The following is a 22,016-nucleotide window of genomic DNA, read 5'->3' as shown; positions in this document are numbered from 1 at the left end:
AATTGAAGTCAACAAACTAAGTTAAAGTAGGAGCTCCATTTAGAAATAAGAGATAGAGCAGTACACAGAACCACACACACGCGCACACGCACACACACACGCACACACACGTGCGCGTGCAAGAGGACACCAGCAAATCCAGTCTTTGGGCTTGCTGAGTAGACGAAGAAGGAAAGAATGGCACCCCATAGAATCTCAGTGGTCCTTGACACCTGTGGAATCATAAAGAAGAGATCAGACAATCTGACAAATGACATAATAAAAAGTAGACAGTGATAAGTGAATCAGAGAGATACAACAGCTATGAGAGTTAAGAGGAGAGACCGAGTAGGAAAGGCTTTATGGAAGATGTTGCATCAGGGCTGGCCCTTGAAAAATGGAAAGGATTTCATCAGAGATAAAGGCAGTGAAGGGGAATGGATCCAAGCTATGGAAGAAAAGCATAAACAGAACCCAAAATCAGGAGAGGATAGGATGTATTCAAAGGATGGCTGACATATTGAGCCCCTGAAGGGCTGTTTGAGATGAGGCAGGAATGGTAGCACAGGATCACGTGCGGAAGGCCTTGAATGTTAGGCTGAGGTATCTGAACCTTCTGGTGTGATGGATCCAGCTTTAACCTGTTTGGGAGAGCCCATTGTTAAATTTTCAGGGGAGCACTTACACTTCAGAAATCAGCAACTGTTACTGATCAGAGCATGTTTTATTCTTTCATTGACTGTCTAGACTTAAAAAAGTGTTATCAATGCAGATTAAGCATAAAAGTATGGGTGCATACATTTGGGGGGATGGAGTGCTATTAAACATTTACCAGCACTTCCCTGTGTTGTTTCTCAGGTAATGAAATCATCACCACCCCGGAGGTCTCATGACTGGAAGCACCACCACCACAACGACAACAACCACAACCACAGCAACAACAAAAGAACAAAACTGGCATCGATATAGTTCCTTAAGGTTTGCAAAGTATTTTAACCCATTATGTTACCTGAGCCTCACAAAAGCCTTGCCCCACTTCCTTGAAATCACATTTTATTTAATTATGTGTTCACATTATATGTGAACTTATGCTCCTCTGTTTTGGGGGGGGGTTTGTTTTGTGTTACTGTTGTTTTCATCTCTAGCCTTCAGCACAACGTCTGTTACATAATAAGTGTCTAATCAATATCTGCTGATTGGTTTCTTGATGTTGCTTCCTCCCATAAAATGTAAGCTACTTGAAGACAGAGACTATCTCACTTTCATATTTGTATCCTTGGCACACTGGAGGGATTTAATAGGTCCCTATTGATTGATTACATTCAGGGCATCATTTACCCAGTCTTGCCTTGGAGAAGATGGGGTTCTGTGTGCCCAATCTGATGGGACTAAAGGCTTTTATTTCCTTAGTGGACATCAGGGAAAGTCCAGTGCCTGATAGCCACCTCATAATCACCCTTCCCCTCTTGCCCAGCCTGCCCTCCCATCAGCCCAAGACACAAAACAAAGCATCTTATGCTCACCAAACTGTCATGAATGAAGGGGATTGACAGAAGCCTCCGGACTCTATTCTCCACTGTCACTCCTACCCAGTTCAGCACTGCCCAGTACCACAGATAGTCATGCCCTCCATGCCAATAACTCACAAACGCAAAGGTCATCGCTGTGGAAAACAGCATTCTCACCAATCCCCGGCGGGAGCCTCCCATTGGGATATAGATGTATCTGCAGAAACAAGAGAGGAAGCGATATACATCTTCATCTATTTATACCTTTAACATTCAAAATAGGTATATGTTTTAAATGTTGAGACAACTGGTGGCTTAGTGGATAGAGCACTAAATCTGGAGTCAGGAAGATCTGAGTTCAAATCCAACCTCAGAAAGGTGTGACCATGAACAAGTCACTTAACCTTTGATTGCCTGACCAAAAGGATCCACTGGAGAAGGAAATGACAAACCACTCCGGCATCTCTGCCAAGGAAACTTCATAGACAGTTGGTCCACAGGATCACAGAGTTTTAAATGTTAAGGCTGGCTGCAATAAATGTGCAGTTCAGTTTAACATCATTCTGAGGCACCTAGGAGGTGCAATGGATAGAATGTTGGGGCTGAAGTCAGGAAGACCTGAGTTCAATTCTAGCCTCTGATACTCACTAGCTGTGTGACCTTGGGAAAGTCACTTAACCTGTTTGCCTCAGTTTCTTTAACTGTAAAATGGGCATCATAATAGTACCTATGCCTCAGGTTTAAATGACATAATATTTGTAAAGCACTTAGCACAGTGCCTGGCACATGGTAGATGCTATATAAATTCTAATCACCATCATCATCATAAGTAATACTTTTATAGTGATTTATTACATGTTATCTCAACAACTCCTGTGAGGTAGAATATCACCATTTCACTGATGAGGAAACAGGCTGAAAGAGGTTACATAACTTGCCCAGGGCCATAGTCAATAAGTGACTAAGGCAGGATCTTTATTCAGGTCTCCCAGACATCACATCCAGTACTCTATCCAATAACACCTAGCTGCCCAACATCAAGCACCTATTGTATTCAGGGCATTGCGTGAGGGTCTAGGAAGATAGAGTTCAGGTAAGGCACAGTCACTACCCTTATGGAGTTTATAGTCTAGTAAGGGATAAAATACATATGCAATAACTAGGGTGCCCAATCATATATGTCCGCTAGAAGCATACCAAAAGTGCTAAATGAAGTCTCAGAGGGAAGGTAAAAAGTATGTTGATCACAAAATCACAGAACTTGAAAGCTGGAAGAGACTTTGAATGTAATCTTGTACATAGCAGACATTTAAAAAGCTTTTCTTGAATTGAACTGAATTCAAGTAGAGGTTAGCCTGAGATTATTATTAGAAATACTTCGTGTGGGATTCATGCTTTGAGTAGAGATTGGAGGATGAAAAATAAAGCACTTATTAACTGCCTATTCTGTGCTAGGCATCTCAAACTTTACAGTCTTTTCCAACTCTAAAATTCTGATGACTATATGGCTTCACTCAATCCCTTCACTTTACAGATCAGAAAACATTGCTAGAGATCATATTGGTCCCTGGCCAGAAACAGAATGAAAGGGAAGGAGACCTAAGCCAATCTCACTCTTCCAGGCAAGTTGTCCAGAAGTGGGCAATGAACCCACAAGTAAGAAAGCAACACTGAAGACAGCAGGTGCTCCACATGGCAAAGGTACCAACCAAAAAGAAACTTTTGAATGACCATGAGGCTATGCTCTAACACAGGAAGAGCTACTGGAGCTCGTACTGTGGTTGACGTATCCTGAGAATTTTGTCAAGATCCTAAGGGTTCCAACCAGCTGTTATCATGACTTCTTCCCAGAAGTCATCACAACTCTCCATTAGGAGTTTGTTGTCAATTTCTAACCACCATTACTATCCTTATCAGCAGCTCTCTGTTGCCCCTCCCTGATATACTCTTTTGTCTCTATAATCTAGGTTGGCTAGACCCTTAAGTTCAAGACAGAATACAGTCTTCTCTCAAGAAAGATTATATTTCTGCTATGAAGGAAATAGAAAATGATTCACTTTCTCCTTCCCAAAGCAAGAGTATTCTGAAAAAAATCTATATAAATATTTAAGGACCTAATATGTGTGAGTCTGAAGCTGACCTCAGCCACTGAATAGCTTATATGACCTTGGGCAAGTCACTTATCCTCTATCTGACTCAGTTTCCTCATCTGTAAAATGAGAGCACCAACCTCCCAGGGTTGTTGTATGGATAAAATGAGTTCATATTTGTAAAGTGCTTTGCAAACCTTAAAACACTATATAAATGCTAATTATTAATGTAAATGCATAAAATAAAATACATGGAATTATAAAGGAAACTAGTTATATTTAAATGCAGCTACCAAAATATCTTTTAAAAATAAGTTCATGGACTCCTGATCTAAAGAAAACCTGCTTTAAAAAATTCCTCTATTGCTCTATTCTCATCCAATTTCTCTGATTGAAAATCCATTTGCTTTAAAGTGAGGCACACTTGAAAGTGTTAAAGTTATTCATATAATCAGACCTCCTATGCCACTGGTGCATGAAGCTTGGCAAAGAAAGCTCATTTCCCCAAAGGGGGCATGTTTCTATGGTGGTGAAGAACAGAGAATCTGATAACCATATGCACATCTATTTCAGGTATCTCCACATGATGCAGCTAAGTCACTTTCTCTTCTGTATGATACCTTACAGAAATCTCACAAAATTCCTTTTATTCTAAGAACTAATCAATGACAGTTTTCCAGGACCACTGAGACATGCTGATTTAGAGCCTAAAGATTGGTCTAACCCCAAATCTAAAGATGAACATCCATCTATCTTTACTAAACCTAGCAAACACAACAGAAGATCTGGTAATGATGTCAACAAAGTTGTAAGTTTATGTAATAAATGTCTCCAAGTCTGGAATCAATATAAACAGTAACATCCTTTGTGTGAATACGTACATGTGGGGAGGGGTAGGAGTCCTAACATTAGCACCTTCTCCTGGAGACTCATAGGACTTAAACGCAAAGTGCAATGGAATGATCTCTGGATTTAAAGACAAAAGACCTGTGTTTCAATGGCAGTTTGCCACCTACTAGCTATAGGACCTTGGGCAAGTCTCTCCATCTCTTTGGGACTCAATTGTCTTGTCTATAAAATAGGAAGTTGGACTAGATGATGGTTAAGAGCTCCTTCTCCTGATATACTATCTTAATTTTGCAATGGAATCAACAATACCCACAGTACAACTTTCCACATAAGAATAAAATAAATGTAATTACTTCTATCAATGATTGGGTAAATTTAAGGTTTGAAACACTGGCACTCAGAGCAAGCTTAACTAAACTCACCAAGAGAAAGTAGCTGGAAACAGCTCTTGAATCACATTTTTAAAGTTAAATTCATTGGAGAGGAGAAGATCCTCAGATACAAATTGCTATAGAAAGAAATCCCAGGATACTTCCTAGGTGGTAGAAAAACCTAGGGCACTATAAAAACTATAAGAAAAGGACTTCATCTGGAACAAGTCTATTGCTCATAGGCCATGAGAAACCTCTGGTAACTTCTTATTATAACTAATTATTCTGTTAAAGAAGGTTCTAAGTTCATATGTTTCTATGCTGCTAAAAAAAATAATACAAGAGCTGTCAGTGTCCTCTCAATTTCTCTGCCCCAGGGCAAAGCCCTGGTCATTTCACAGCTGTTATATGGCTCTCAGATGTTGCATATTCCCAAAGAAAGGGTCACTGTGTGTCTTGGCCTGCACTAAATAGCTATGCCTAGAGACCAAGCCTCTTGATTACATTTATGTTTAGTTTTGACCCTTTTAGAATCCATAGACACACAGAATGATAATCTTCTCTAAAGATGAACCACTGCAGGTTGTCTTATATAATGAGGATGTATCGGTTATGTGATTTAACTATACTTCAAGCATAAAGTCACCCCTCCAAGTGGCACCCAACAATGAGAACCTTTGCAGATCCTCTGCAGTCGTCTGATATCTGGAGAAAGCAATACCCTGTCATTTATTGCTAGGAAAAGATTCAAGGAGAGTGATGCATCATCTCCTCTTTGATACTCTCTTCTCCTTAGGTTTTTGCGACACTATTCTCTCTTAATTCTCTTCCTATCCATCTGACTCCTCCTCCTCAGTCTCCTTTGCTGACTATTCATCTAGGTCACATGTGCTAATTGTAAGGGTCCCCAAGACTCTTTCCTGGGCCCCCTTACTTCTCCTTTTATACTATTTTGTAACAAAAATCTCAGAAAACACTTTTATTCTAAAATCTAATCAATGACAATTTTACCAGAACACTGATATGTGCTAGTTTTGAGATTGAAGATGGATCTAACTCCTAACTGAAAGATGAACATCCAAATGCCTTTATTCAACCTCTGAAAGGTAGCAAGCATGAAAGAATATCTGATAATGATAATACATCAACTCCCATGGATTCAATTATCACAGTTTTGCAAATCTTATCCAGCCCTAATCTCCCTCCTGACATCTCCAACTACCTACTCGACATCCTGAACTGGATGCCTTGCAAAAATCTTGAATGCAATGTGTCCAAAATTGAACTTATCTTCCCCTCCTCCCCAAACTCTCCCCTTTTCCTACTATAAAAGGTACAACCATCCCCCTAGTCACCCAGGCTTGAAACCTAGGTTCATTCTCAACTCCTCCCTCTCTTTCACTCCCATATCCAATCAAGTGCCAAGTCCTGCCATTTCTACTCTCACAACATTTCTCATCTATGCCCCCTTCTCTCCTCTGACATTGCCCATGTCCTAGTCCAGGCCCTGTCTCCTCACACCTGAACTAGTTAAACAGCTTCTTGGTTAGTCTTTCTGTCTCAAGTCTCTCCCTACTCTTACTCCAGCCTCTGCTCAGTTATGAAAGTGATCTTCCTGAATTGCAAGTCTGATCATGTCACTTCCACATTCAGTTAACTCTGGTGATCCCTGTTGCCTCCAGGATCAAACAAAATCCTCTCTTTGGCTTATATAGCTTCCCTTAACGTAACCCCTTGCTACCTTTTCAGTCTTTGTAAGCCCAATTCCCTTCCACTCCTACAGATTCTGCAATCTAGTGACAATGGCCTCCTTGGTGTTCCTCACAAAAGACACTTCATCTCCCAACTCTTGAGTGCTTTCACTGATTAGTCCCCACGCCTGGAATTCTCTCTCTCCTCATCTCTGCCTCCTACCTTCCCTGGATTCCTTCAAGTCTCAGCTAAAATATCACCTTCTTCAAGGAACCTCCCTAGGCCCCCTCTCCATTGATTATCTCCAATTTATCCTGTCTGTATCTTATTTGTACACAGTTGTTTACATATTGTCACTGTTAATGCCTTGAGGGCAGGGACTACCTTTTGCATTTTTCTGTATCCCCAGCACTTAGCACTGTGCCTGGCAAGTAGGAAGTGCTCATTAAATGCTAGTTGTCTGACCTCACTATTAGGACTAATTAGCAATTGGCAAGAACACTGGACCAAGAGAGAATTTTATCTCAGTGCAGAATCAAGGGGTGTTAAAGTTCAAAGGAACCTAAGAGATCATCTAATTCAACTTGCTTATTTTACAGACTGAAAAAACTGAAGTCCAGGGAATTGAAATGATGTATCTTCCCCCAAGAATTAGAGATTCACCTGCCAAAGCCCTGAGGGCTATAGAGCTTTCTCTTTTCCTGCAATCCTAGGTTTCACCTTACTTATTGTGCTGAGGGCTACCTAGTTGGTGTTCAGTCCTCAAATTCTACCTCCTTACTTAATCATTATCTAAATAATCTCCCCCTCCAAATCATATAGGGAGCAGTGAAAGGAGTGTCCTTAGAGTGATGAATGAAGTTTTTCCCAACATATGAAAAAGAATAATTCAACCCAAGGCCCAGTTCACAAGAAGAAACCTCTTTCTTCATAATAACTCCACTCTGGGTAGTTAATAAGAACTCAATTCCACAATTCAACCAGCATTAATAAGCACCTACTATGTTCAAGGAACTGGAGATGCAAAGACCATAAGCAAAAACAAAAACAGTTCTTGTCTTCGAGGACCTTACATTTATTCTGAATTCCTGGCAACTGTCATTTCATTTATAATCTCCACATTGGTAAGTGCCATATGCCCTTGCTGCTGGTAATGAGGGACAGAAAATAATCATTTGTCTTTCTTTAATACTGATACCAGGTTAATCCTCCTGGAGATGCCCCCTCTGCTTTTCCAAGATTCAAGACACAATTGTGGCTTTAAAATACTTGTACTAGCAAGTGAAATAAGGCAAAAGCACCAAATCTAATAAGCACATAGAATTACTGAGTTGCAGAGCCCAAGAATTCAATACTGATATTCTCTTCATCTGACTTTAAGGACCTGAAAAATCCCTCAGACAAAACTAGTTACTATTCCCAACTTATTAGTATCTGTCATTATCTCCACATGGTTGATCTTGGAGTCCCTTCTAATTCTAAATCTGTGATCCTCTGATTTGTCATTCTGTCTGGGAAGAAATCTTAGCCTATATCTACTAGCCAATACACTCTTGACTTTCAGTTCTTCTTTCCCTAGGTCTTGAGATGCTTCTGGCTCCTCCCACTTTTATAAGCCATGATGTTGATATATTATAAAGATTTTCCACAAGTCCCTTAAATTAACATAGAACCCACCAATTTTAACAGATTGAATCTAATCCTGTTGGAGAAATGAAACCCAGGGATGTAGGAATCCCAAACCAAAGTTCCCAGGTCACCTGGAATGAATTCCTAGACCCAAGCATTCTTTAAGTCAAGGAGGCAACGATTTATTACACTTTTCAGCAGGCAAAAGTTCTTAGGGTGAAATCCGTCAATTAGGTGTTTTGGGGTGGGATTAGGGAGTGGTTAAGGCATGGTTAAGGAGTGGCCAGTTCTTAAAAGAACATGCACTTTTTGTATCTACTGGCAGGTATCTTACCCAGAGTTCACTGGGAAATAGCCCAAGGGGGGACTAGGAAGGGGTGTGGTTTTGACTGTGAAATGTCACTAAGTCACCAAAAGTTCACAGCAGACTAGGAACATCCAGGTAGATTCCATCACATGTCTTGTTAGAGAAGATTAATGTAAGGGACTATACATTTGACTATGTCTAGGAGGTGTGTTTCATTCGGGATGATATGCTGAGTCTATCTATAATTGGGCATAGCTGCTTACTGAGGAAGAAGCAGAGATAATTTTGGGGCACACTGCCCTTTAGCTAGAGAGAAAGAGACTGCTAGGGCCAATGCTTTGAAGCTAGGAAGAGATGTGATTTTAGAACTGGATTTCAGGCACAGGCACCCAGGCAGGGGCTAAGGGGAAATATGATGTTAGAATCAGGGTCCAAGCACAAGCACCCCATCCATCCCATATTGCCTTCCTCACCTTACAGGAATAATACATAAAGAATGTAGATTGAATCTTATTAATACATAATTTCTATTCAAAAAAGTGAGAGATCATTCCTTTTCACCATGCTTGACACACTAACAACAGTTATTAGTGCCCAAACTGGAAGGGGCTGGCCCACTAAATACAATAGGCTTCAACATCAGGAAAAGGAAGAACTAGCCTCAGAGTCAGAATATAAAAGCCTATAGGGCAGCAGCGGGGTAACATCTGGTTTTCTATTTTATTTTAGCTTACAAGCTGCCTGGAGCTCTCCGAGGTACTGACCAAGCTGGCTCTATACTAGACCACAGTTTGAATTTGGGCTGCCTTTCTTTCAAACCTACAGCTGATCTATTACACGAATCCCCAATCCCCCATACATTTTTTAGATATCAGACTAGGTGTTGCCTAAAGTCTAATCTCTCATTCTAAGGAAAAAAGCCACAGATAAGCTAACAACCAGTTATTAGTGGGAAAGGGAGAGGCCAGGGGACTAGAGGTAGGAAAGCATGTAATATACTCTTAACATCAAGCTTGCTTCATGTAGCTCATAAAGGGATTTTAATAAGTATAGCCAGCAGTTGGTTAATTGGAGAATGTAATTTTTATAGTCTCCAGGAGACCATGATGGGTCGGCTTTCAAAGGATTTGGTACATTTTGCACTGTGTAATTCTCAGTCCCTTTAGTGAAAGATGCAAGATGCAAGTCTTGTATTCCACTTTGAAAAATTACCCATTAAAAACACTGTGTCCTACTTGGCAAACAGAATGATGTGAAATTTATGAAACAGAAATTAAACTCTAGCTATATTTAGTAATAGTTAAGTCTCTAGGTTCACTTAATTAGATGCCAACATTAAAATAACATATCATACATCTCCATTACCCATGGCTGGTGGGTCAGTTGATGCCTGATGCTGAGGTTGTTTCAAGATCAAACCCCTTCTAAGTCAAGCAATTTTGCACAAGAATAACACTATCTTCCATCCTCATTCCCAAAGCCAGCCATCTTTTAGGGTACAGTATATGGGTAGGGAACAGGGTTTCTCAAAGATATATCCCTTTTCTTAACATGAAGGACAAGAAGAAGGGATGAAGAGTTTGGCTAGATCACTCCATCCTGTCGCTACAACTGTCAGAGAACAAAATAAAATATTTTATGGCACATATGTTATTTAAGTACCATCTTCCTATGTACGGGACAAAATTCTGTCACTGTCCATCAAGTTTTCTGGATAGGATTCATTCATACACCAAAACATTTTTTTCTTTGGATGTTAGGTGATCTGACTTGTTTTTCCAGAGAAGTTCTATTACATGCAAATACAAAACTTGAAAATTTCTTCAATGTTAAACTTGGATTCATTTCAACAAACATTTATTTCCTAAGTACTTCTTCCTATCTGCACTGTGCTAGACAGTGGATATATTGAGACAGATTTTTTTTAAAAAGCCCTAACCTCATGGAGCTTACCTCTCTTGAGGAATATAAAATGTAAGTAAATGCAAGCTAATTTGAAGAGGGAAAGAGGATTAACAGCTATAAGATTAGGAAAGGTTTCATGGAGGAGGTAGCACCTGAGCCGAAATTTGACAGAAGCTACAGATTCTCAGTAGAGATGAGGAGGGGGTGTATTCCAAATATGGAACACAGACTGTGCAAAAACACCAAGGCAGAAGATAAAATGCTCTTCCCTGAACTTAGCAAACAGATTAGGTTGGCGGTAATGCTTTCTATAGAATTGATGCTTCATGTGTGGCTTGACTGGGATGACCTGTGGGGTCCTTCATAGCTCCAAGGTTCAGTGATTTTGTTATATCCCAGCCATCTAGCTCAGTTGGTTAATCTAAGGAGGAAAAGGCCATGGCACTGAACTCAACTCAATTCAATTCAACACATATTTATCAAATACCTAGTATTACAAGGCATGACACAAGCACTGGAGATAAAAGAAAAAAAAACATAAAATAGTCCTTCATTTCAAGAAGCTTTAGCAAGTTAGCTGGACTCTATTCTAAGGTCAAAGCCTCTAACCAATATCACTTCAGAATCCCACTGCCTTCAAAGATCATAAAAGAAGTAAAGAAAGAGAAATATGGGATCTATCTTAGGAGGGGTTTCATTTTATTTCATTGGTTTTAAAAGAAAAAGAAAATAAGAGAGAATTGGAATACACTAAAGAAGAACTGGGGAAGGGGGAGAAGGAATTTACTATTTCTCATAACTAGAGTAAGCCTGAAGAGAAGCCTGAAAAAGGATAAACAAAAATGCTGGGAGTGCAGAGGAAGGGAAGGTGGATTGAACACAGAGACATGCACACACAGAGTGAGATGGAGAAACATATTTAATTAACTTGTTACAAAGGAAGCAGGAAACGTTAGAAGAGAGAGGGGAATTTAAGAGGGAGTGTAGTGTTGGGGAGGAAATGGTCATAAGCAAAATTTACTTCAGAAGTAGACCATAAGAGAGGAATTAAAAAGAGAGAAAGAAAATAGAAAAAGCAATGATCCAACTCTGGACTGGTTAGAGAGAGAAGGGGCAGAGAAATGGGATCAGAATATTTCAATTATAGATGACTAGGGTTAATTACATTCCTTTTCTTTCATTATCTTCTTGTTCTTACATAAAGATGAGAGTGGAGGTGAGCCAAAGAGAACAAAAAGTATAATTAGCTATAATGGAAGGACAAACACATTTAAGTTTTGTAAAGCATTTTACATACATTATCTCATTTGATCATCACACAATCATGTGAGGCAGATGCTATTGTTATTCCCATTTAACAAATAAGAAAAATGAGGTTGAGAGAGCTTAAGTGAATTGCCTAGGATCACACAACTAGTTAAGTATCTGAAGTGTTAATTAAACCCAGGTCTTCCAAACTTAAAGTCTGGGTCACTATTTGCTATGTCAAGCTGTCCCTCTCAATAATAACACTTAATATAAATGTGTACATATGTGTGTGTATACACACATACATTTATATACACACAGATACATGCATGTATATGTGTGTATTTAGTGGTATAGTTATTAAATATTTAAAGGAAAAAATAATCAAATTATAGGGAGAAATTTAATATGTCTCTTTCAGACCTGGACAAATCTAACGAAAATATAAACATGAAAGAAGTTAAGGACCTGAACAGAATTTTAGAAAAGTAAGCCACGACAGATCCCATGTGAGTATTTAATGGAAAACAAAAGGAGTATACATATTTCTCAGCCCTGTATACTACACTGACAAAAAGTTATCATGTGCTAGGACATAAAAAATACAGAAAGTATTTTACTGATCACAATACAATAAAAATATAGCTTTAAAAATTTCAAACTTGAATGGAGATTAAATAGCATAATTTTAAAGAGTATGTAGGTCAAATAAATAATAGATAATTTGTCCAAAGAAAAACAAGGATATCTACTGTCACCAATAGTATCTGATATCATTCTAGAAATGCTAGATGTAGTAAATAAGACAAGAAAGAGAAATTAAGAGAATGACCATAAGCAAATAAGAAACAAAATGATTACTTTGGGTAAATTATGTAATTTTTTACTTAGAGAAGCGTAAGGATTCAATTAAAAATTAGTTGAAACAAAAACTTTACCAAAGTAGCAGCATACAAAATAAACTGAAAAATCAGCCTTTTTGTTTATTTTCAATAAAATCCATCAGCAAAAGGTAGAAAAAGAAACTCCACCCAAATTGTTCTAGAAAGCAATATGGAATGATATACAACAGGTCATTGAACTGGGGATGACCTTTGACTTAGCAATACTACTACTAGGTAAAGCAATAAAATAAAGAAGGAAAGGGCCCATATGTGCAAATATTTTTTAGAAACTTTTTTGTAGCTACAACAGACTGGAAATATCATTTTGGGAATGGCTGAATGGATTATGGTATACTAAAGTAATGGAATATTATTGCAGCCTAAGAAGTGATGAAAGGGAAAATTCAGAAAAATCTGGAAGTACTTGTATGAATGAAGTGAACATAACCAGATCAATTTTTATAAATAACTACAATACTGTAAAAGAAAACAATACTGAAAGACTTAAAAACCTTAATCAATGTAGTAACCCAGCAGGATTCCAGATGACTCATGTTTAAATATGATTTCCACCTCTTTGTAGAAAGGTAATGCAATGTAGGTTCAGAATAACTCATACATTTCCCAACATGATAGAGATATGAATTTCTTTTGCTTAACTATACTTTTTTGTTACAAAGGAGACCTTTCATTTTGGGAGTTGAGGGAAGTAGTGATGGTAAATGCTGTGGGTGATAGTGATACTGATACAAAAGAAGTAAAGAAAGAAAAAGCATAAATGAAACCCTCAAAACACACAGAAGAGAGCAGGAGGAAGTTCAGAATGGGATATATACAAGCAAGGCAGAGTTGGTACTGCCATGTTAAATTTAAAATATACTTTTGTGGGGCAGCTAGGTGGCGCAGTGAGTAGAGCACCGGCCCTGGAGCCAGGAGGACCTGAGTTCAAATCCGGCCTCAGACACTTGACACATTTACTAGCTGTGTGACCTTGGGCAAGTCACTTAACCCCAATTGCCCTGCCAAAAAGCAAAAAAAAAAAAATATATATATACTTTTGAGAAAAGCTGCACATAAGAGATTCCATTTTATACATAGCTCTTTTTCCTGTTCTCTGTATATGGAAATGATCACATTTGTTGATGTTTGTTAAGAATAAAAAAGAAAAAATTTTTAAAGTGACACCATAAAGACCCAAGCTTATTCACTGTTAAAAAAAAAACCTTTCATAACCAAATCAACAAATACCATTATTGTAATTTTGCTAAGCAGAGCTCTCTCTCCCTGTTGTACTGATTATTTGTTCTAACAGTATTTTTTCTGCAAATAATCACAACCTTCTTGCCACTGCAGAGGTTACTGTTTTAACAAGTTTTGTCACAGAATAAATTTCAAACTTGGCCTTCAGTTACTCTCCAAAAAGGATACTCTATTCTAGGAAGGCAGAGATGTATAAGAGAGAGGTAAGTATCATAATAATGTTCTACTCCTTTCTCTTATGCTTCTAACTCATCTTCTGTGTTCTGAGAACGCATCAAAACCTCAGCTTTCCCCAGGGCAACCAGATGCACATTTATTTCTGGAGTTATAAATAAGCACTATATGAGATGGTAACTTTGGAGATATGAGCAGAGGAGGAGGAAGGGGGATTGTGTACTGTTTAGCACCATGCCAATGAGATTAATCACTAATAAAAAGACCCTGGAAATCTCTGCTTAATAACCAGAAAGATTTCCTGGCAGTCTGCCTGTCTTCCCACCTCCCTCCTGGGGAATGTTGAAAGCACTGACAGGCTTCTCAGGGCTTCAGAAGAATGGGAGTAAGACACAAGAAAGCTAGACAGGATGGGGGTGCCTCCCAAGCTGTTTCTCAAACTCTATTCCCTACAGCACCATGAGCAGCTCCCCAAATCCTGGAAGCCTAAATTTTCTGATTTGTCAGAAAATCTACCAATAATTTGTCTCTTTTTGTGCCTTCTTTGCCTTCTAATCTCTTCCTCCCAGCCCACGCCCCTTTTTGTCCCACCCCTGTTGATCTCATTCACCAGAATCATTTATTATGTTAAGCTCCATGTGAAACCAACTTCTAAGACTTAAATGGCCTTAGTGTTTAAAAAGAAAAATACCATCAAGAAAAGCTCCATAGAGTACATCATTGATTAGCAAGGCATTCCATTTCCATTTGTGGTTTAATGGTTTAGGAATCTCCATGCTAGACTGGGAATTGTATAGAACAAGGGCACAAACACAAAAAAATATAGAAAAGCATGCCACACCTACTGTGCTGGCAATAATACAGAAGAAGCACCACACGATATTGGTTAGCCAGTCAAACCATGGCAAAGATTCAATGTTCAGTTTGCTCAGATTCCTGTGCTAGGGGAAAGGAAAGGCAAAGTACGGTAGAAATATTGTATCTTCTTGGAACCTCCAGTCATCTGGGCAACACAGTTTGTGTATACAGAGAACTCACAGTCCAGTACCAGTGTCCAAAGAAGACAACATGGACCTTATTTATGGAAAACTTCCAGTCTAAGAAGGGAATCAGATCTCTCCCCTCAGGGAACTTGGATTTTAAATGAAAAATTAATTCATTTCAAATTTGTGACCCTGGCATTGTGATAAGGTTCTTTGTCTCCAGGAGAAAGTTGAAACCTGGAATGTGACACAGGGTGGGCATATGAGGCCTATCTCCCTTTCCTTACCCCTTCATGGATACTTGATGTAGATTCTGCCTCAGAATAGAGTTCAAAAAGAAAACTATTGTATTCTGGTGGATCTAGAGTAGATTGATCACCCCATCCTACTGTTGCTAATGTTCCTGAGGAGTTAGCTGGCTACCACTCTTGTGATAAATTATGATTTCAAGCTATTTGAAGAAATAGTCACTCACTTTCCTACATTATTCATTTTCTTTCTTTTCATTTTCTATTCTTTTTCAAGAGTAGTCCTTACTTATGAATAAAAGCAGGGGAAGGAAACAAAGGTCCCTGCCCCTATGCATTATATCATTGTGAATATTCTTAGCCAGTCCTTTTCCTTCAGAAACTGAGTGACTACTCTTTCTCTCTCTTCCAAACTTCATTGTAGAATAATCTAACTCCAACAAAATACCCACCACTTGACTTTTCTGTTTAGTAATCTATGTTGATTCCTGAGTACAAAATTTATACCCTTTGCCCTGAACTTCCCAAATTCCTCCACCAACTGCCCCCTCCCCACCTCCTCCATCTTAAGCTCAATACCGACTCTCTGCTCCAGTCGGTCAATAAACATTTATCTACTATGCTAAGCCCTGGTGATAAAAATAAAAATTAAAATAAAGGTTGTTCTTGTCCTCAAGGAGCTTAAAACCCAATGGGAGATGATGACATAAAAAAGGAAGATGAAAAAGGGACAGGGGAAGTAACCAGCAAGGGGGAATAATGGAAAAATCAAAGTCCAAAAGCAGTGTACTTGGTGGGAAGTGGGAAAAAGACTGCTGAGTCTCTTCTTGGTGCCCTGGAGCCCATGGCCCTTCCCTCCAGACAATCACATCTCTTCATTACTTCCTACAGGCAGTCCATTCTTTCCTTTCTCAGGACCTGGCCCATTTGCTGGGCTTGAATGGCCACGTGGGAGGCAGGGTCATGTAGCAGAAAGAGCACTGAACTTCAAGTCAGAAGCTCTAAATTTGAGCCTAAGCTCTGTCATTTGTGAGCTATGTTACCTTGGATGATTTGCTGTCTTTCTATGACCACAGACAACCTTATCTGTAAATTTGGGATGATAAAAACAACTGAATTGCTGGCCCCACAGCTTTATTGTGAAATCATGTATGTAAAGCAATTTATAAACAGAAGGGTGCCACATAAATGTCAGTATATCAATCAATAACCATTTATTCAGTGCTTACTGTGTGTCAGTCACAATGCTAATCCCTGGGGATACAAACAAAGGCAACCTTTCCAGCCACCCCCACTATTCTGCCCTCAAGGAGCTCCCATTCTAATGAAGTAGACAACAGGTAAACTAGTAGGTACATGTAAGATTGACAGGAGATAAATAGGAGATAATCTCAGAGAAAAGGTACCTGGTAGAGAGCCATACCAGGAAAGGCTTCCTGCATTAGGTGGTGCATGAGCTGAGACATGAAGGAAGCCATGAAGCAGAGCTGATGGAGAACATTCTTTCTTTCTCATTTCCTGAGTACATGGGGATCAGCCTATGAAAAGGCCCAAATCCAGAGATGGAGTGTTATGTGGAAGCAACAGGAAGTAAAGTGTCACTGGATCATAGACCACATAGAAGGAAGGGGAATGTGAAAAGACTGGAAATCTAGGAAAAGGGCTGGCTATAAAGGGCTTTAAAAGCCAAAAAAAAAAAAAGGATTTTATATTTGATCCAGGATGTGATGGGGAGCCACTTCAGCTCACTGAATAGAGAGAAGCGACATGTTTAGACCTGGGCTTTAGGAAGATCACCTTGGCAGTTGAATGGAGGATGCCCTGAGTGTGGGAAGAGACTTAAGGCTGAGAAAGACTAACCAGAAAGCTACTGAAATATCCCAGGCATGCAGAAATGTATGCCTGCACCATGGTGATACCTATATGACTGGAGAGAAGGGAGTTATATAAGAGATATTACAAAGATAAAATTAACAATACTGGCAACTGATTGGATCTACCCCCTCCAAAGTAAGATCATCACCACCATCATGTCCTACCTAAGTGCCACTGGTAAAGGAAAGCTTATTTGGGTGGGTGGGGGTGGTGGAAGAAGGCCCTCTCAGGACACATCTGAATCAAGATCCAAGCAAATGCAAAACAAAAGCTAGGTGAGGCCACTAGGGATTCTTCAGTGCCATAACTCAAGGGACTGAGAAGGAACATGGAAACTAACCACAAGAACATAAAGTACCACATACAGATAAACTATTATTTTTATATACTACTTTTATGTGGGTGGGAGACAATGAAGAGCACATTGAAAGTTTGCCATGTTATTCTGAAATACCAAGTTCTTTCAGTGAGCGACCAGATGGCCATCTCCCATGGGTGAACAGAACTAGGAAGAGTGGTTTTGAGCATGCTCCATGTCTGCTGGGGAGGAGGGAGGGAATGACCTCCACTACACTCAGATGAGTCAGGATAGAAGATGCAGAAGAAGCAGCAGTCATTAGGTAGAAGGAGAATCAGGAAAGAATGGTGTCACAAAAACCCAGAAAGAAGAGAGTGTCAGGGAGAACGGATTTTAAAAGTACAGCCTAGTTACTAGTTGTTAACACCATCAAATTTGTTTCTGAGGGATTGCGTAAATTTAGCTCTATCAAAAAATCATATTAATGATGAAAACATCATGGGTTGAATTTTTATAAGAATCATTTAGCTTTTACTTTTCTGATGAAATCATTATTCCCTGGCCACTGAGTTAATCTCTAACCTCAGAAGGCAATTTTGCAAGTATTTATTGCTGGTCACAAGCGGGGCTGGGCAAAAGAGTATGGATATTCTCATCTAGCAAAGCGGTGGCAGTGGAGAGAATGTTGGACTTGTACTCAGGGAGACCAGAGTTTAAATCCTGACTCAGAAACTTACTAGCTGTGAGATACTAGGCAAGTCACTTAACCACTCTCAGCCTCAGTTTCCTCATCTGTAAAGTGGGGATTGTAATAACAACTGCCTCACAGAGTTGCTGTAAGGATCAGATGAGTTAATATATGCCAAGCATTTTCAAACCTTAAAGCCCCATATAAATGTTATCTATTGTTATCTTTATTATTTATCATTATTATAGCACATCCTTATTTTTAAAGCAGAATGGTTCTCAGGTTAGAAAGTTTAGTCACAAAAGTAAATGTCATCCTTCACTCTTGCAGTCACTGTGTCCTCTTAGGGGTTTAAAGAGTAACATTTGCAAAGGCAGGTTAAATCACCTAACCGAAGACCAAGTCCTGGAAAGGAGAGGATTAGAGTTTGCTTATCGGAGGTGGAAAAGCTAGATGCTTTACCACCTGAAGCAGCAACTTCCCCTTTCCCCCATGCACACACACTGCGGGGGAGAAAACTCCTGAACCTTCCCTAAAACCATCAAGTAAACTCATCTTTTTGTCATTTGAATTTAGAGAGACAGATGTGGGGAAGGCTGGCATGTGCTAATTATTAGAGCAAGTACAAGCGTGAGGGAAGGAGATCATATCCTAGTAATAGATCTGGAGTTTCTTCATATACCATAGAAAGCACAAAGAAATTGGCACTAGGTGCCTAGTGCTTATATCCCTCTATAAAGAGGAGATGACATTTCTTGTATAAATAAAACCTATGCAGCCAAGAATAGAAGGGATGCAGAAAACTGGGGGAAACACTTTCATAGACCATCTCGCAGATAGAATGGGATTGGGTTGGAATATTGCTGTGATGTAGGAAATGATGAGCTGGTTTGTTTAGAAAAACACGGAAAGACTTGGACTTATAAAAGAAGATGCTATGCACTTCAGAGAAACAGATGACAAGTAGAAATAAGCATAGTTCAGTCTCACATATATATGTATGAGTATATATGGGTATAGACGTGTATGTTTGTAGATATCTATGTATATGTATGTGTATACACATAATACATCTATCTACACACACACATGCACACACGTACACACACACACACATGATTAATTGTAGCCCTCTTGGGAAGGGAGAGGAAAAAAAACAAAGTAAAAAGTGCACAGCAGAGAAGAAAAGAACAAAAGAAAACCTATAAGGACACAAAAAAAGCTGGGCAGCTTTGAAAACAATGTGTCGTATTTATTATGTAGGTTTTCTTAAAATGGAAATTTATTGCTTAATATTGAATCCTGTCATTGTTTTGCGTATGTGGCATTCTTTTCTTTTCTTATCTTGTACTTAAGTTTAAAATAAATTTAAAAACTTTAAAAAAGAGAGATGACAGATTTGGAAACTAGGACCATGGGCTGAGAGAAAAGCTAAAAATTCAGAGAAAACATGTTATGTATAGAGGATAGGACCAAAGATGTTCAGCTCAGAGACTAGGGGTATTCAGTAAGGAACACAACTAGGGAACTTTTGTGTTGAGAGGGAAGCTGAAAAGGCAAGTGGGTGAAGAAGTTGTAAGAGAAATGAAGCTAAGAGTCAAAAGTCATACTCACCTTTGCAGTTTGGGACTTATGGTGGGTAAGCCCCTCAATGAATACAAAAATGCACTCTCAGAAAGTTCAGGATAAAATAAATCTTGCAAACAAATCTTATTTTCCCCCGATAACCACAGCAGAGTTATGGATTTATATTTTCTATCTACCAGAATGCTTAAAACTTTAGCTTTAGGCTTCTCACATTCTTTCTACCTATCAGTCAAGAAGTTAAGAGGGTACTCTATAAACAATGATAGCTGACATAGGCTTTCAGGATTATAAATTACATTACATATATTATCTCTCTAGATCCTCCAAAGAGCCCTGTGAGGTATGTATGAGTGGTGCAATTATCCCCTTTCGATGGGTGACTTGGACATGGTCACACAGCTAGTAAGTATTAGAGGTTGCCTTTGAATCCAGACCTCTACTGATTCCAAATCTAGTGATCTCTCCGCTACACCATGATGCCTCACTAAATAAGCATTAAACATGAACTTGGGCAAATTCTACTTAAAGCAAGCTTGTAGTAAAAAGGAGAAAGGAGAAGAAATTGCAGAGGCAAGTTTAGGTTAAAAGCTTCCTCATAGCTATAGAGTGCAAGGAGATGCCTTAAGAGGTGGTAGTTTCCCTTGTACTGGAAGTACTTAAGTAAAGGCTGGATAATTGCTTGTTAGGTAGTTTATAGTGGCATAGAGCATATGCCAAATCATGCCCAGTTTTCTGGGTATAAGTTGGCATATCTGGCTGATGATGTCTCTTCCTACTCCAAATTTCTATGAAGAATCTTTCTTGTAATTGAATATTCTCCTCCATTCCAATTTATCTGTGTTTAGATTTTATATATTGTATTTTCTCAAGTAGAGTACACTGGAACTTCAGGATAATCAAACTGTTCTTTGGGGTGTCCAATTTTTTTCAAAGCTGACAAGGAAGAGAAAATGTCAGTGAGTGCCATCTGGGGGCACTCTTTCAAAACCCTGCCCTTCAAATGTATCTCTCTGTATGAAAGCAAAAACAACTCCAAAGCTAAAATGGATTTGGGAAAACAAACCAAGTGAAATTTCTTGCTGGGTGAATTGATGAGGAAGCTCTTTCCACAGATTGAAATCGGGGCTCTGACAAATCAGCTTTGACAAGTCTGTTTCAAGAGGCTCTCGTTTATCATAATTATGATACATCATCTCTATCGGAGACAGTACCTTTTAAGGATGGGTGCTGGAAGGGAAAGCAGATAATGCTCTGGTCTGAGCATGAATGACAATAATTCTGGAAGAGTGTCCAATACAAATAAGCCAATACAACATTTACGGAAACATAAAACAAGGACATTATCACAAGCCCAGGAACACACAATCCCACTCTAAGCTCTCATACTTTACTGAAGGGAGATGCACCCAGATGACACTTATTATTCAAAAATCTCGCAGTAATTGAATAAACTTCTCCTGAGTGAACATTAGTGATTAATGTTTTAAGAGCTGGCGTTTTGCAGAGGCAATCTAAAGAGGACAGGAAATGGGGAGCATAAAAGGTAGAATCTTCTTCAGATTAAAATGCCACCATCTATGAAGTGCAAATCATAACAAACTCACAGACAATAGCTATAAAACAAAATATCCATTCATCCAGCCACTCCTCAAGAGCAGGGCAGAGAATGAAACCATGTGGATGTGATAGCATTGTAATTTATAAACTGGGTGGAATTTCTGTCAAGTAAAGGAGTGTTGAGGAGGATTTTCTGTGGGCTGGTAAGCACAAGACCTGATTTTTTTTCCACTTTAGGGACAGGGACTGGAATTATGATTTTATTGGGATACAGAATTTCTGGTTGAGGAAACCTCCTCCACTAACTCATATCATCACCTTCTCTGCAGTCTTAAGACAGTTGCCTTGAACATTGGAAGTTTAGATGGCTTGACCAGGATTACATAGCCAGTATGTTTCTCTATACATTTTATCTTTTATTCAGAGAAAACTAGAGATGGCAGAGAGGAGAACTTTTCTTATGCCCAAATAAGGGGAAAATCAATGTCTCTCCACTCATGAATAGTCAGTGTAGATACATTTCTTTTGGCGTGGGGAAATAGGGAGGAGAAAGGGAAGACTGAGAAGAGAAAGACAGAAACAGGCTCCAACTTCTATTTAACTGAAAATGCCATCGATGTCAATAAAAGTAGTATGTTGCTATCTTCAAGACAGAGATAGAAAGATTGCTATTGCTTGACTGCTTGAAAGAATGAAAAATTAAGGAATAAATTCTACACGCTAAGAGAAATGAAGTTTCACTTCAAGGGATATTTCAAGTTACACTCAGTAGTATCCTTAAGTTCCACTTAGGAATATTCAAATGTTAAGGTTCCTCAAGGGAGATGGGCAGACCCATTTTCAGAAACATATGACATATGGGATGTAACAGCTTTCCTCTATGT

At 39.0% G+C, this 22,016-nt stretch overlaps 1 protein-coding gene across 1 annotated transcript in view; it reads right to left on the bottom strand.

Annotated features, from left to right (window-relative positions):
- The window catches only part of HHAT (hedgehog acyltransferase), a 551,233-nt gene that overhangs the window by 145,813 nt on the left and 383,404 nt on the right, over nt 1–22,016 (bottom strand). The window contains exon 10 of the mRNA XM_036756444.1: nt 1,503–1,704. Within this exon, the coding sequence (XP_036612339.1) occupies nt 1,503–1,704 (202 nt within the window). The remainder of the gene's footprint in view (nt 1–1,502; nt 1,705–22,016) is intronic.

The sequence above is a fragment of the Trichosurus vulpecula genome, chromosome 4, assembly GCF_011100635.1.
Source record: "Trichosurus vulpecula isolate mTriVul1 chromosome 4, mTriVul1.pri, whole genome shotgun sequence".
In the NCBI taxonomy this organism is placed as follows: domain Eukaryota; kingdom Metazoa; phylum Chordata; class Mammalia; order Diprotodontia; family Phalangeridae; genus Trichosurus; species Trichosurus vulpecula.
This window is presented reverse-complemented; position numbering and strand designations above follow the sequence as displayed.